The sequence below is a fragment of the Orbicella faveolata genome, unplaced genomic scaffold, assembly GCF_042242905.1.
Source record: "Orbicella faveolata isolate gen_17 unplaced genomic scaffold, um_ofav_v1 contig_3, whole genome shotgun sequence".
NCBI classification, from domain to species: domain Eukaryota; kingdom Metazoa; phylum Cnidaria; class Anthozoa; order Scleractinia; family Merulinidae; genus Orbicella; species Orbicella faveolata.
Window position 1 is genome coordinate 6,929,950 of NW_028301558.1, and position 16,701 is coordinate 6,946,650.

The window sequence follows — 16,701 nt, forward strand, 5'->3', positions numbered from 1 at the left end:
TTTAACAATTAGGCCGAAGGCCGAATCAACTATTTAAACAATAGAGTGTTTCTGACGAGGAACTATCGGCTGATAGTTGCCCCGCGGAAATTTGATTTTCTTAAAACAAATATTTGGGGGCAAATATGCCAGGTTTAAGAACATCAAGTTTCCAGTTCAAAAATCATATTGAATTACTTTCAACTTTTTTAGATGAAAGCCGTGACAGCCAAATTTAAATTTGAAAGAGAAAATAGACAAAAACCTACTTGATACAATTTCAAATGTTTATTTTCTATAATCCCGCTTGTTTACAGAAAAATTTTCACAGACGAGTACTATCCATCTGGATATTTTCCCCGGACGGGCACTATGGGTTAATAGTGTCTCTCCGCGGATAAACACTATCGCGTCACGTGATCAATTTAAACAAATAAGAATTGGAGAAAATTTAGTAGCGAACTATAATGGCTGATAGTGTACGAGTAGCTCAACCAAGAGGATTGCAGCATTTGCATTAGTATAGTGATAGAATTCTACTAAATATTATTATGATGATCATAAAAGGGGGGTGCCCCCTTAACATGAAAGTCTTAATGAGACACAACCAAGTTTACACCTTATTGGAAATAAGACGCGTCGAAATTTTTCTTTCTACCAGAAAGAAACTAAGGATCAGAGTTTATGTGTACATATACATAAACACGCCAAGTCTAAAATACTTACAAGTACTTTCAAACTGCCGCCAAGTTGAGATACTCCAGTTCTCCATCTTCACGTTTATTTTAATTTAGCAAACCCAAAGCAGTTCTTAGATATCTGTGCACTAAATGATACGCTCACTATGCTAAATCACTGCTGTGAATAGATACAAACACAAGCCTCCTTCGAGAATCGAACAGGAAAATCACACCACAGATCGCAAGTTGGAGGCGTTGTGACCTAATAGGCTTATAATAAGAAAATTTATTACAATAGTGAAAACTTAATATAGAGGACCCCATGTTAAGCTGACACTGCATTGATAGAGGAAATGGTTATTAAGCACAGTAAACTTCAAAAGAGCGCAGCTGAAAGATGCCCAAATTGATGTTAGGATAATGAAATTGATTGATCGATTGATTGAAATTGATGTTAATTGTTTTGCGCTTGTAAACTCTGTATGAATTACCTAACCCAGACGTTTTTATTGGTTAGTTCCTCAAACAGAAGTTTTGTGCACGGTATCTGCAGTAACACGTGAAAACGTTTGACGAATAAGGCATCTTTCTTAAAATACCCGTTAAAGACGGTTGGTTCTTGCTTAGCGTGCGTATATCGAGTTATGGATGCAGGTGGGAAGTTTGAAGAACACGAAAGAAGTGCAAGAGTTGCTGGAGACGATAGCCGAAAGCGTGAACTCTAGCTTCTTGAGTGCTCTTCAAACTTCCCAAGTGCATCCATAACTCGATATACGCACAGCTAAAAGCATAAACCAATTTTTTTGTAACATGGCGACAACAACTTGGGCGCTAACATAACATGTTTTATTTGTGATGATTACAAAGTTCTCACAATGCACGGTGAACGAAAACAAAGGTCATTAGGATCCTAACACGCCCCACCAGTTGAGCAACAGTTGAACGAAAACGCTTAATCTGGTTTCAAAATTGTCAATGAAAAATTCACTTCTTCGAATTAATTATAATGAAAGAGTAGTCAAACAAAGTCAAAAATACTCAATGAAAATGTAGATAAACAAAGTCAAAATACTCAGGTTTAAGTAAACATCTTAGCTTGGCAAAAGTCAAAGGTTCCAAGTAGAGTTTGGATTGTTCAAAATAATCTTCATATTGCCGAAACTTAAACAAAAGGAACTTGCACTAAACTTGACGCAAATTTCGCAGCTAAACTGAAACTGCACACGCCATGATATACATGTATACGCACGGCCGTGCGCTCAAAGAGATTTCGTTTGTGATAACTCAATAGGAATTAGGTAGAACCAGCGCACGTGCTATGTTATAATAATAGATTTCAACAAAATATTATTGATCGAAGCTCAATGGAGCATCCTCTCCTGACAGACATGTAATAATTGAACGGATTGTGTTGAACAGGGAGACAAACTCCTTTTCGGTAAATCTTAGTCAACATTCGAAGAGTTTCCGATTCTTTTTCATTAATCCAAAAATATAAGAAGAGCACCTGTGAAAAGGGGAATCTTTCATTACAATATTTGCCTCTTTAGCATGAGCGATTCAGTTTTCAAGCTGCAAAAATGTCAGTTCTGAGTATTCAAAGTTTGTAGCATGATTAACAGGCGCGAGGAATTGGAGATTGATGTGCATATACTTTTTGTGCCACGCGGGTTAAAAAGCTCAAAATGTAAAAAAAAATGGACTGTATGGGCTCATTAGCGCTTTTCTCAGCAAGATATTCTGACATTTTGAAAGCCCATATCTCAAGTTTAATATAAAACCCAAAGAGCTAAAACCTTACCATGTACTAAGTTTCACAAGCTCTTTAACTGTGGAGTCAATTCAGATCTAATACGCAAAGAATACGCGAAGTCGTATGCTGATGAGGTACAATGTAAACAGGGACGTCAGCAAAGATCGCGTGATATTGGTAAAACGATGTCACGTCAACAGTTAAACATCAAATTACGACACGTAGCTTGGCATCTTAGTTAATAAAAATTGTGGTGTCAGTAAAATTCACCCCCAAAAAATGTGTTACTCACCCCTGCCCCCGGAGTGCTGGCAGGGCTTCAACCCTCCCACACCTCAGGTCTGGCATGGTGACAACAGGCTTCTCTCTCTCTTGTCCCAGCGTCTTAAGATGTGAGAAATGAGCACTAAGCGCCTCAAACATTGTATCCTTGTAATTATATCTCAGACCAAACTCCTTGCATGCTTGGACTACGATAGGAGTTATCTATGGATACTAAATCTGATTAACGCCAGGGAACAATTGGTGTGTAGTTTGTTGGTTAAGAGCTCCTGGGAAAAAAAAAAAAAACAAAAACGAAAAAGGTTAAGAGTTCAATGTCTTTTTATGGGCCATTGCAAGTACAGACTAACCTTATCGATACTTAAGGCTTTCACCGGTCCCCCTCTCTCATGTTGAATGTTGTCTCACAGCTGCGCTTTAACAAACTGAAAAACGAAAACTTGAAAGTATAGAAGGACCGCATCATTTCAGTCGTTGAAGGCTGCAGTTTAGGCAGTCGACAGCTTGCGTTTTTATAATATTTTTATCCAGATAACTTTTCTAAATTTTACCAAAAACAAACTTGCTCAGGGTCTATCAGTTCGAGTGAACAAACTTAGTCATTGTTCTTGGCATTAAAATATTGACTTATTGAGCATGCACTTGTCTTGAACTAGCTTGACATTCTTTGCCTGACTCGCGTGTAATAACTCTTTGTGCGAGCAGTAAACAAAGGTGATGACGTACGCTGTTGCGCGAACCAAGATTCCTCTCCCTTTCATTCTGCAGACACATTTGTTTGATTCCCAAGTCCTTGTTTTCTCTTCTGAAGTTATTAACAATTACGTAAGGTGCCATTAATCAATACAGCTTTATTCAGCTGAGTTTTTAGTATAACGGTTAAGGAATAATCGTAATGATTTCTTACATTTCAAATGGATTACCATAAACAATTAAATAAGCCGAATCGCTTTCTAATTTCAAGAACCTTAGTAAGAAAGAGAGATAAGTATACATATTTTCCCCGCATTCTTATTGGTTTAAATTGATTAAGTAATGCGATAGTGTTCAGTGGCGGAGAGACACTATTTAAAGGAGTGTTTCTGTCGTGGAAATTTGATGTTTTTAAAATTAGCATCGCTTCTCGAGAAAATATTCAGAGGGGCAACTATCAGCCGATAGATCTTCGACAGAAACACCCTATTTTTTTTCGAAAGTTTAAGGATTGTGCAGTGGCTGGAAGCCATCGACATCTGGATTCTCTGAAGTTTTGAAAACGATTTCAAAACATATTACGGCATAATTCAGTTCCAAAGAACATTAAAGAAAGGGAATTGACCGTTATGCGAATTAAAACCTCAAAATTTTCCAATGAACTGACAAGTGCCCCTGCACAACTGCAAGTTTCAATAGCAATTCAGTCCGCGTGATTTTGCTAAAGCTTGAGATTAATACTACGTTCCGAAATGCCCTTTGGTAATCGTTAATTGAAGAAAATTTAGTTAGAATTCTAAGACGTGTATTCGATTCGGCTTTCGGCCTCATCAACTATATTTATTAATTAGAAATCATAAAACCAAAGCGAAGTTTTTTAATCGCGAACAGAATTCTATGTATCCATATCAAAGAAAACACAAAAGTAATACCTTTCAGAATGTTGTTTCGCTTCTGAACCTGATGACTTTCATTTTTTTTTTTTAAATACCACTAGAGCGCAGTCTTTGGGATTAATATTTTCAGCTCTACTCACCGAAATTAGGTCCTCCCGCAAATCGTTACATGCATCTGGGTGATAGTCGTAGAATCATATATCCACGGGACCTTTTTTCCTCCTCTTTGATAGAACATTTTTTTTTTCTGTTGTGTGCTTGCTTTGATAAAGTATCAAACCCTTCCGGCGCCTAAATTGTGACGTTATTCTGGCGGAAGCCGTTATTTTGTTTAATTTCAGTATTTACGATTACAAATGCACAAAACAAATAGCTGAAACTGCATAATTATAAAGTGTAAGATCGGAAATGGTTAAAGTAAACAAATTTCATTGTTGATTATTGTTAACTAGTCTCGGCGATATTCAAATAACTTGACGTTTTGAAGTTAACAAACGACACAAAGCCAAAACACACATCTTTCATTGGATTAAGGGAAAAATTATCGCAAACTATTTTGCCAGAAGTATCAGTAATGAACTGAAGTTATTCAAAACAATGGATTCGTGTTCAATGCGAACTGGTAGAGACAAAATTCTATTTTGAGGTTTCAATATGAAGAAAATGTTTTCAGGCGCGCGTTTCGATGTATCCATATCAAAACACAAAGACTTCAGGAAGTGTTTGCAGGTATGATCGGTGTCGCTCGTTTATTTTCCGTTTAAGTGCCTTTCCATGTCTTCTCTGGGTCAGTTAATGCTAACTAGGCGAGCGTGCGTTCAAACAATTCATAATTTAATTCGTCTTTAACACCGAACCAAAAGAACGATTTCAGACACTAACAAAAGACGCTGAATCTTTATATGCATTTCTTCATGTGTTAAATTTCGTTTTCTACATGTCAGCCGCGTTTCGCTTCGTTTTTGGTCTTGTTTTCCGTTTGTAAATTGACTGCTTTTAGCGAGAGTTTTCCTCCCATTCAAAACAAGTGATCGTGAGCCTCTAGAGTCAGGCAGTTAAATATGGAAAATAACAAACCAATTTGGATTGATTCATCACTGCTATGTTTCCAGTCTTTCTTGGAGTCCAGGTATTCTCGTTTGAAGCCAACTGAACGGAAGCTTGGCACTTACATTGTTCAGTTGACCCTAAAATTATTCAAGCTATTCCACAACATGTTCCAATGTAAAATGTTTACAGTGAATGCAAACACTATTATGCTGTCGGGGTAATCGAGGATAAATCAACGTTTTCTGGCTCTTACTTCTTGCATTTATTACACTTTACAATGTAGGAAATCACTATTCTTCAATGATAACATAACAAATTTTCCACAAAAGCCGGGAATCTGCTCAATTACAGCAGATGTCGATATTGCTAAACAACAGCCTTTGTTTACCTCATTTTGGTTTTCATCTGTAAGTCTGATCGAGTCTCTTCCTCGATTCAAGCAAACGAAGACCTGTGCCCTAACGTGCGCTGTGATACAGGTTATAATTTTTCTCAGTTTGAAAGCCACTAAGACTGAGAAATCTATTCTTTGGCAGAATTTTGTGCTCTCTGCACCAGATTTGTCTTATCAAATTCAGTAGGGAAGCTTGTAAATGCTTTCTGTTTTCATTCGTTTCAAATTTGACGCGAAACGCATTAATAGAGATATTTGCAACAAAACAGGCATTTTCGAAAGATATTAATAGTCACGGGTGACTTCTAGCGAGTTTCGCGGTTTGCTAGATTGCACTGACTTTTGTGCCAATATTCCTGCTGCATGATACTTAGGAAAAGTATAAATTTGCAAGAAAATTAGAACAGAACTGTGTTCTACTTCCCAAGGTGGTTGATTTCCTCATGTACAGTGTAATGAGGTGATTCGATGTTTCACTGATTGGTGTTCAGTTTTTAGTCAGCAGATCTGTTTTGAAATCTAAATCTAGTGCAATTATTCCATAAGTAATTTTTATGCCTTTAAGGGCCACAGCAGATTTGCACTGTAGCCTAAGAGAGCGGATAATTAGATAATCTTCGTAACCTCAAGTTTTGTTGCAACTGGGGCTAACACATTCAAAAGTAGAAGTATTCGTAAGGATGGAATGTGTTGCCTTTCTGAGCGAATCCTGATTTTTGAGCAGGGATTTACTTTAAACAAAGATTCAATTATTTTTTACTTATCGTTACAAAAAGACAAGAAGTGACTCACGGCTTTGGTTTTTTTGATATTACATTACAGCAGGATCAAAGGTGACAGAATAATAACCTCCATCCTATTGGACAAATCCACGGCTACACAAACCGTTCTACATAGATAGCGAATAACATCGCGTGTTAATAATATCCGTTGTTTCACAAACTTGTTCTGACGAAAATTTTCCTAAACAAACAAAGAAAGCAACAAACAGTGTGGTCAGTAAGTCAAGGAAAGCAAACTTGCTGAGAATTTTTTCTAGCTTGGAGAACTTAACAACGTAAGTTTAAATTTTCATTTTAGAACTCTTTCTTTTCAACCGATTTTAATGTAAAATCTTATGTTCATTTTTCTGTTCTACTGTTTAGCTTTGTGTACTCGCTCAGACGACACAAGAGGCTGAGTTTATTCAAAGGTAAATGATCTAGTGTTAACTGAGAAGCATGCACCAATTTTGCAGATTTAAAGAAAAGGAAAAAAAAATATTTATACGCGCACACCTTAAACTGTAGTCAGGGTAGACATACTGGAAAATTAGATCACTTAATTCACACACAGCACTTTGGGTAAATCAATTGACAGAGAATTTAGCAGTGAGATTTTCAACATTAATATTTTTAATAAAAGTAAAGTCATGTTCACAAATAAGACTTATTTTCAGTGTTCATTAAGACTCTCTTTCAATCTCTTTAGAGTGGTTATGTTAGTTATTGCTATAAAGGGAAAAATTGTTTTCCGTTGTTCGCTACCTTACCGTTAACAGGTTTCGTGATAATGCACAATATAGGTTGAATTGATCATTTGAACAGGAGCAAAAGTAGAAGGCCGGGCTGCTAGGTTTTATTTATTTCATTTTAGAGATTAAGACAGACGTACGACAGACAGAAGGAATTAGGATATTATCCAGAGTCTGCATTTGGACTTTGTTCCATCACAGGGGCACGTGTTTAAACCATTTATTATCAAGGACTCGACATCCGAGTGTAAAAACAAAAATTCTTCTTTCTTTATCATCCGAATTTTTTTCATTGTAGTTAAGTTACCTTTTGGCTGAAAAATTAGTGTGGAATTGCATCCTAAAAAAAGAAATCAGAAACAATGGCTGACTAGCACTCATTCGTGAAAAAAGAAAAAAACTATGAGAAAATAAACAGACTGAGCAAATGTAAAAATATAACATGTCTTTTCATTGGACAATTAGCAGAAAGCAAACAGTTTTAGCGAATAGCTTTGCTTGTGAAAATGAAAATTAGAATTTTACTATGTACGCTGTTTCACAAACTTGTTTTTACGCGAAGCTCACACCGACAAACAAAGCAACAAAGTTCAATGTGCCTGACTAACAAACAAAGAGTTCATTCGTGTTCTGAACGGCGAGGAGAAAGGACTGTATGAGCTTAAAATGTAAGTTGATTATTTTTTGGACTCTTTCCTTGTTTTAACATTGTTCAATCTAACACTCCTTCTTCTCTTCCCTGTTTAGCTTTTTCAGTTCCATTCAGACGACACCGGAACTGAGTTACTTCAAAGGTAAGTGATTTCGTTCATTGCGCGTCCCGCCAGAGCAATTTTTGTAAAACTTTTTTTTCTCTAAAACCAGCATAATATAAATTATCAGTGTCTTCCAGCTTTCGTCTTGGCGGAACAAACAATCTACAAACTAAGATGGAACAAACTGAAAAGGTTTTAAATGAGACTACATTTTGCAATTGCGCTCATCAGCTTAGTATCAGCTCTTCTTGATAATGATACAAAATGGGATTAAAATCTCATCATTGACGCTACTTAGATTTCAAGGTGAAACGACATCAGTTCTGTCGTTGACTCATCAATATGTTTGTTGGACGATATGCCTTTTGCGCAAAAGAGTATCTGTGTATTAAGTCTGTCCCACTGAAGTCGCGTTTTCTTTCAAAAATGTTAGCATAGATAACCGTATTTTTTGTTGTTGCTGTTCTAATTTTTAGAAAGTAAGTTATATCAAATAAATCGTTTTCTGGATAATTCAGTAGACGCTCTTACCATCAATGCTGTTGATTTTTTAATTCAAAAAGGATCCTTAACAAAAGAAAACGTAAATGGATAAAAATGAAAGCTTTTTCGTAACTTGTCAGTTTGTAAACGTTGGAGAAGAACTTCTTTGCAGTATCGGCATGCTTTTTCAGATTTATCACAGGCAGTAACCCGACAAGAAGAGACTGCCGTATGAGCTGACGGTGTAACAGCTACATTGTAAAACTATATAAATGACTTAAAGAAGGTTCTAAGACTTTGTTACATCTGTTCAAGTGCCATAAATTCGAGAAAAGGTCGTGGCGTCTTAAAACAAGAATTGAAACAAAAACTTCTAAACTTCACTCAGGCCCAGATTATCGCCATCTGCTCATCAAACGTATTACTGCCGTTATCCTTATTTGAAAACGTTCTAGACAAAAGTTTAAATCATTTTTAAATGCATTTTCAAGGAGCCTGTTACTAAAAATTGGAGAAGTTGACTCGTTGTCGTGGCGTATTTTGCATTTTCGTAATGATTTTTTGTCCACAACACGTACACAGCTCTAAAACATGATTTAACGCGAAACTTGTCAGCACAAAACAAATTGACGTTAATGTCAGACTCCGCGTCATTGATCAATTTATAAGTGATCTGACCAATGAGAGTGCTCACATAATTACCTAGTAAACGTGTTTTCAACATGTATCTCCAACGCCGAATAACAAGATAAAATGATACACTGATAGCAGTATCATTTTCATTCAGATGATTGCTGCCGCAGTGGAAGGTAGGCTTTTTATTGACTGAGTTGTACAGCCATTGTTTTGCCTTGCCTGGGTTTAAACTTAAACTGATACGAAGAAACATTTCTTTGTAGCGTAATTTTCACTTTCTGTTGTTGCAAAGTCTCGGATAGATAGTCGAAAGAAAAGCAACGTGGGATCAAAATGAGCGCTCATAACAGCCAAAGAAGTTCTCGACAACCACTACCTATAGTACTCAGCACCTCTAGTGGTATAAAAACCAATGATATAAAATGTAAATGTCGCAGTTTTAATTTACTTTGTTATTGGCGATCACATCAAGAACTCCATTCATTTCCATAGCTTCAGCGAGAGTAGAAACATTTCTCTGAAACTATTTTTCAAGCAATGATCTTGCTATTAAACGAGCAGAAAAGAAAAAGTAGAAAAACAGTGACTCAGTTTGTCAAAGATTTCTATAAGGTACTGTGAGTGTCACCATGACCATTATTGTTTTACTTTTCTGACATTTATTTCTACAGGCCAGGCTAAACGATAACAAAAAGAACCTCGTATAAAGAGCCCGCCGATCATGTTGTTTCTACTGATTTTTGTGCTGATAACCCAGGCTTCTGCGACCGCCAATAATGTCAGCAGCAAACCAAGTGATAACAAAGTGAGTAGCTCCCTCTATGGTGTGTGAGTTAAAGTAAAGAGAAAAAGATAAAAAAAAAAGAGAAGAACGAGAATAGTACAGATTATGTTATAGCTGCTAAACATCATTGCTTTTGAAGTAGTTTCCAGCTGGATTGACGAAGAGTTACATCAAGACGCTTCTTGTCACTTTATTATCGCTTGGACCTCACTGAACTCAAGGTGTTGATCTTTTTCTGACACAGGTCTCAATGTGTTATGGTGGACAACCAGGGACAAATGGCATCCCCGGCATGCATGGCATGCCGGGTTCCCCTGGGGCACCTGGCCGTGATGGACGTGACGGAGCCAAAGGAGACCAGGGCAGCCCGGGAAAGACTGGGCCCCAGGAATCAGCTGGCGCAGAAGGAAAGAAAGGAGATAAGGGAGAGCCTGGAGCCCAGGGCCCCGCCGGCCAAAAAGGACAGCGAGGGGAGAAAGGTGAGAGTGGAACTCCAGGATCACCTCAGCTTTCCTCGCACATGAACTGGAAAGAATGCACCTGGAAAAAGGTTGACGGCAAAGATTCAGGTGTGATCCAGGCAAGTGATTTACGGCACGACGACTTACAATCTGCTCAACAAAGTTCTGTCATTTACTTCCGTCTTCTCAACAGAAGATATTATTATTACTTTGAGATAACATTTTAACGACGAGGTCATAAGCCGGGTACTTTAATTTGGCAAAATCTTTTAAGTTTTCCAGCCCTCTTCTCTCTTGGAAGGGTAACGATCTTAACTGGAGGAGAAGTAATTTATTGACAATTTCGAGTCGTATTGATATTATTTTTTAAAAGTTTTTTAATTATAAGTCCCTAAAGCTGCATTGAAGTGTGGTTTTAGCAGGTCATACTGTTAATGTGGTAATCTATGGTGTCATGAAAATGATAACAAAGTGTTCACTAATGATTGGGCAGTTCTTTGATATCATGATTGTAGCATGAAGTGATAAAGAGTGGTTATAGTAACCAATCAAAATCTGACTGCTGGAAACTGTTTTGAGCGGCCTCAAAACACAATTTAGAGTAAAAGAAACTTTTACTTGCTATAACAGTAAAGAACACTTGGCGATAAAACACGAAACAGATTAGCAATAAAAACAACTTTGAATTTTGGTAGGCCGTACGGGAGAAAACGGCCCGCTAAACTGACCAATCACAGCGCGCGTACTAACAGAGAGATATGATGAGCTCTCTTACCTTGATAATCTCTTAATTCAACGCATTTTTAAAAATTGCATTGATGTTAATGATTAGGTTCCACTTGTTTCTCGCCCCTTCATCGCTAAGTAATTTTTTAGTGTGAGATTGATTTGATTGATCATCTCTGTAGAACTGTGAATTTACCAAGAACTTCACAGACACTGCCCTTCATGTCTACTTTGCTGGTAACCTCAGGATTTATGGATGTGACAACTGCTGTAGTCGTTGGTATTTCACCTTTAATGGCGCCGAGTGCAGCTCTCCTGGCTCCATTGACGGTGCATTCTACATGAGAACCGGCAAGAACCACAATCTCTATCGTCACCGCCATATTGAAGGTCACTGTAATAACATCCACAAGGGAAAGGTGCGAGTGGGATTCTGGGTTGGTAGCTGCAACACTGGCCACACGATTGCTGACGCTAACACAGGCTGGCCGACAATGTCTCGGATCTTCATTGAAGAGGTTCCAAAAGCTCAGCAGTAAACACGTTACACGTGATCAACTGGACTTTCTAGAACTTTAGCATAGTAAGGATAGAGAAACTGCTCGAGTCGTTATCAACGGATTTGAAACCGGAATGAGCTGAGAAATAAAGTTCAGGAACATAATTTGAAAAGCCGTTTCGTTTCATTCACAAGTTTCCTTATAATTTACTTGGGAATTTCAAACTTGGATTGAACAAAACGTACATGTATACCTCAATTGCAACTTCAACGTTAGTGAAATACTTGGGGATGTACTCCAGTGACAGTAGTTACAGATATGATGAATTTTCTTACTGGTGAACTAAAATTCAATTACGCTTTTTTCAGTTCCTGAATTAGGCGCAAGATGTTTGACCTACGTTTCTGCCAAATGAATTCTAACCATTTTCAGCCGGGGACGAACGAAAAAAAAAAAGAGGGCGAGCGAGAGAAAAAAACGAGGGGGGACTAATCTCGCTCGCCCTCTTTTTGTCGCTCGTCCCCAACTACCGAGAGCCTAAGTCCCCCTCGTTTAATCTCTCTCTCGCTTTCATTTTTTCGCTCGTCCCCAACTACCGAGAGCCTAAGTCACCCTCGTTTCATCTCTCATTCGACCTCTTTTTTTCGCTCGTCCCCAACTACCTGGAGCCTGGAACAGGCTAAACGAATTCCAGAGTAACTTCAAGTCATTCGCGTATTAAGGTGGCTTGATACCCTAAAAAACATCAAAACGTTCGTTGAAACTTGGGAACGAAAGATTGCATTCGATTGCGTTCATTAAGCAGTCCGGAATATCCCGATATATTAGGACGGCTGTGATGTCACGAACCTCACGTTTCAACCAATGAGAATGCGTGTTTTGGTTGGAATGTTGTGTTTCACAACAAACCAAGAGATTCAAGATGGCGGACAAAGAGAGTTGCGAATACTTTCCAATACCATGAATGTGGGCCTTCAGGAAGTATATATTTATTTCGAATTGAGTTAAATACTGTCCAAATTATAAAATAAAAGGAAAGTTTGTGTTCGCGTTCCATGTCACAAACAATTCTGCCCAGATAAGGATTATCCCGGCTGGGACCGAAGGAAGCATTACGGAACGCAATGCGGGCCACGTTTGACGAGTTGCTGTTATCATTCTTTGGAAAGAGACCGTACAGTCGGTAAGCATCTTTACTCTGCATTGTTCTAAGCACAGAAATGATCGATATCAGAATTGAGGCTTTCCTCTTATCTAGGGATTATCGGGCCGACAGCACGCGCGTGTTCTTATATACCAGCAAAGATAAATTTTAAATGTTCAAAATGTTATACATTTTGGCTAAATCGAGGAAAGGAAATCATTATTAAAACAGAATTTTCAACAGCGTATACGAGTGAGAAATTCTTGTTCTTTTATACAAAATAAACTAAGCTAGAAAAATGTAGCCAAAATTTTAGTGTTGTCAGATGCATGGATAGTCAAAAATTCTGTTAATATATTCTTTGTAAATCTGAAATTTCTCCATTTTGGTATTTATTTCAAATATTTCTTGTACCTATTTGCTGCTGTGCTAAAAGATATCATGTCCGATTTACACATTTAAATTATGAAAGGTTACATATAATTGCTGACTTTAACAAATTATTTACCCAAAAATATCAAAATATAATTCCTGGACAGCTTGACAAGGGAGCATTGACAATCCATCTACATGTCCCAAGGTTTTATTATATATTCATTTAAAGTATACAAAACAAATTCAGTCTCGAAAGTGAAATCCATTTTATTTTATTGACTCTTTAGGTACTCTCAACCTTGAATTTGCCTCTTGGCAGAATGCAGGACCTGAAACAAATCACAAGCGCTTAGAAGATTATTACATTGGTCACAGATGTCAATATTGTTACAAATGTATTTTTCGTTTTAAAATATGAATTTATTTTGAATGTAGTTACCACATTAGTCTCACTAAATAAGAGAGTGCCCTCAAGTGATCTGATGACTCTTATGTTTTCTATTTTTTATTACATATTCTTAACCAAACGGATATGTTTCCTGTTCACAACCAATTAATGTTTTAAATTAGTTTCACAATTAGTAATGTTCAACACTCGACACTACATTCTAAACTCTTGTACTTTTTCAGTCCTTGCTTTCATAATAACTATTTAGCAAAAATATTACTTTCTGGTACATTCAAGCTTCATGGGGAGGTGAAAAGAATCATCATCTACTAAGAACAGCTGGAGTGTGTATAGTTTTTAATTGCCAAAAAGGAGTACAATGCCCCTACAAACCTTAACTTACATGTTTGCATGGCCCTCAACGTCTGGTAAATGAGCATAAACAATCTCCTCTACCCTTTGTGCCATTCCTTGGAATACTGATAGAATCCATTTACAGGGAATCACTGCACTACCCCTGGCCCGGCTGTCTGTTTCGCTGCCACTTCTGTGCTGTAGGTGGTTTTCAACAGGCTGTTGGCTCTCCAGTGATACAACTGGGGTACACATTCGGTGAATCCACCAACACAGAGACCTCCCGGTCAAATTTGTTTAATTTCGTCCGCGACGTCTTCTTTCCTCTCTTTTCCCTTTTTTTTCCCCACAAATTCGGCAAAGTGCCTCGAGCAGTCGAGTATGCTCTTCCATGTACTTAAGAGACAAAAATTAAAAACAAATGTCACAAAAATGAAGGAACAATGCATTACTCAAGCCTTATAACAACAGCGGTTCAACTACACTTGTAAGACCTCAAATTCAAAGAGAGTTTACAAAATATTGGCGTTGTTTACAACCGTGGAATTTGGCATGATGAAACTTTAACAGCACTAGAACCAGTAAAAAATATACACAGCTCAATCAAAAATACGCAAATACTAGAAAATAACGCGTCCTCTCTACTAACCTTAATATTTGGCCACAAAACCGCGTGTACATCGTCGCTTGACACCAAAAAAATTCGATGATTAGAGGACAGTTCATGTTCTCCCACTACCAAAATGGCCTCTTATTCTCATTCTCAACGTTTGGTCGCAAAAAGTCCCGTTTAATGCTGGCTAGAGTCTATGCGAGGCTGGAAACAACATATTTTCTTTGTCCGCATGAAAGGTCCGCCATTTTCCCTGCTAACGATGGCTTCATGACGTCATGGCCGTCCTAATATATCGGGATATTCCGGACTGTTAAGAGAACATTAATTTTGAAGAGTTTTATTTTAATTGGCCGCTATGGCAACCAGCCACATCCTTTTGAAATATTATTTCATAGCATTAACGCCCTTTCACAAAACAAGATTTGACTTTCAATAAAACATATTGAGTGAATCTCTGTTTCGCACTAAGTACTAAAACAAAGTTTTGACAGTAACCTCTTGCAGTGCTTTTTACAGGCTTTAATTTTGTTACTTATTTTGCACCAGACCAAGTGCACAAATTATCTCGTGTTACGGGACTGACGTACAACTATCATTGAAAGTGATGCAATGAACCAAATAAATTGCGACATTTTTAGTAGGAATGTCAAAAATATTTAGTAAAAATGTCATCTCTAGTAAAAATGTCACGATTTATTTGATTCATTGTATCATGCCCACTTTCAGGTAATCTTCTTAAATATGTTTCAAAGTATACATTGCCGAGAGGTCAGTCAGTTAAAAATGTAGACATTTGAGAAAAATACATTTAAATTTTCTTATGGGTGAATTAAACATTTTACAACCCAATATAGGGGGGAGGGGTTGTTAAGGCTTGCACCTCGGAGGTTTTTGGCGAAGGAGGAAAAGGGCTATATTCCATTTCGCAGGGACAATTATAACTGCCAAGCTGTACATGAGTTACAACTTTTTTAAAAGTATCATACGTGTATGTTTTAATTGAATTTTTCGTCAAAATCGTCATATTTTAGGGTATTGGGCCACTTTAAACCAAACTCAAGTGTGACCGTTGTTACCTGGACAAAAGGTTTGTTTTTTTAGACTTTAAATTAAAAATGTTATGATGTAGAACCAAACAAGTCTTGGGCCGACGTCTGTCATACATATATGTTGTGGCTCAGTTTTATCCTTGGTATAATTGTATGGTAATATGTGATAACAGGAGCCATAATCGGGGACGGAGACCGTAAGTCTTGGAATTCGCGCGCACCTATGATATGGGACAATTTTTCTATTTTTAGAACAAATTGCGCCATCCTGACGTCATATATCCGCGCGGATTCACGCGCATGTCAGGGGCTCTCGCGATGGCAGGGAATAAGGCAGGGAATACGAACCAGGGCGCTTATATGTAGTTTTATGCTCTGAACTAACGGAAAAGGTGGGTTTTTCAGGGTAGGAAACAAGACTTCAATCTCGCGCTGGAAATGAATAATAAGAACTGCTCACGCTAGTTGTAAGCTTACGCGTATGTTTTTGCGTTTGTTCTCACTTAAGAATATAGCAAGAAAACTCGCTACTCTGGTATCGAGTTAATTTGTGACTTTCTCCGACAATGGTTAATCATAACCAAAACCTGTTTTGATGGTTTCTTATTGTTTCTGCTTGTTTGGTGAGTTTGCAAAAGTTTTTGAAAGGAAAGTCTGACGCGTACAATTAGCTCATTTGCATAGTGCAGCTCGTGCACTTTCAAGTCCGAGTCGGTGTTTTCAATTGTCAACAAATCTTGACAAAGATTTCTTTCGCTATCTTTTGTGCTGAGATGCTGCAACAAATTTCACGAACGCAAAAAAGGCTACTAACATCATGTGTGTTTCTTCAACATAAGCATAGTGAAGTTTTACACTGCGAAAATGAAATAGACAAGGAGTTTTGATTACTCGATCAACAAAATCGAAATCATTATTCCAAGTTGATTAAAGAAAGCGTCATCGTAACTTTGCTGATTATTTCTGCTTTATTGACATATTTTCAGCTAAGCTTAATATGTTCTCAAACATTTATCAATCTTAAACATATTTAACAACTATAGAGTTATTGTTTGGGTTCGATGTACGCTTTCACACGAAAGTACGGCGGAAGTACAATTTGTCATGTTTACTGGCTGTACAAAACACGCATCGGCGGGCGCTCTCATTCATCGACAACAGAGAATTCACTAGGTTTTTACACGAAAAAA

General features: G+C 37.5%; 1 protein-coding gene and 1 long non-coding RNA gene across 3 annotated transcripts in view; one reads left to right on the forward strand and one right to left on the reverse strand.

Annotated features, from left to right (window-relative positions):
- Positions 1-11,735, forward strand: part of LOC110039939 (collagen triple helix repeat-containing protein 1-like) — a 19,273-nt gene extending 7,538 nt beyond the window's left edge. The window contains exons 2-6 of one of the 2 annotated variants that reach the window (XM_089297793.1): positions 6,873-6,919; positions 7,988-8,034; positions 9,786-9,919; positions 10,143-10,478; positions 11,268-11,735. In XM_089297793.1, coding sequence (XP_089153919.1) covers positions 9,836-9,919; positions 10,143-10,478; positions 11,268-11,624 — 777 coding nt within the window. In that variant the 5' untranslated portion in view covers positions 6,873-6,919; positions 7,988-8,034; positions 9,786-9,835 and the 3' untranslated portion in view covers positions 11,625-11,735. Of the gene's footprint in view, positions 1-6,872; positions 6,920-7,872; positions 7,909-7,987; positions 8,035-9,785; positions 9,920-10,142; positions 10,479-11,267 lie in introns of those variants that run through there. The other variant, XM_089297794.1, reaches the window with a different exon arrangement.
- Positions 11,736-13,353: 1,618 nt separating this feature from the next.
- Positions 13,354-14,548, reverse strand: LOC149106202 (uncharacterized). Its single transcript, XR_016209684.1, has 3 exons — positions 14,496-14,548; positions 13,896-14,242; positions 13,354-13,433 (listed from the first exon to the last, which is right to left on the reverse strand). It is a non-coding gene; the product is annotated as an uncharacterized LOC149106202 (long non-coding RNA).
- Between the last annotated feature and the right edge of the window lie 2,153 nt (positions 14,549-16,701).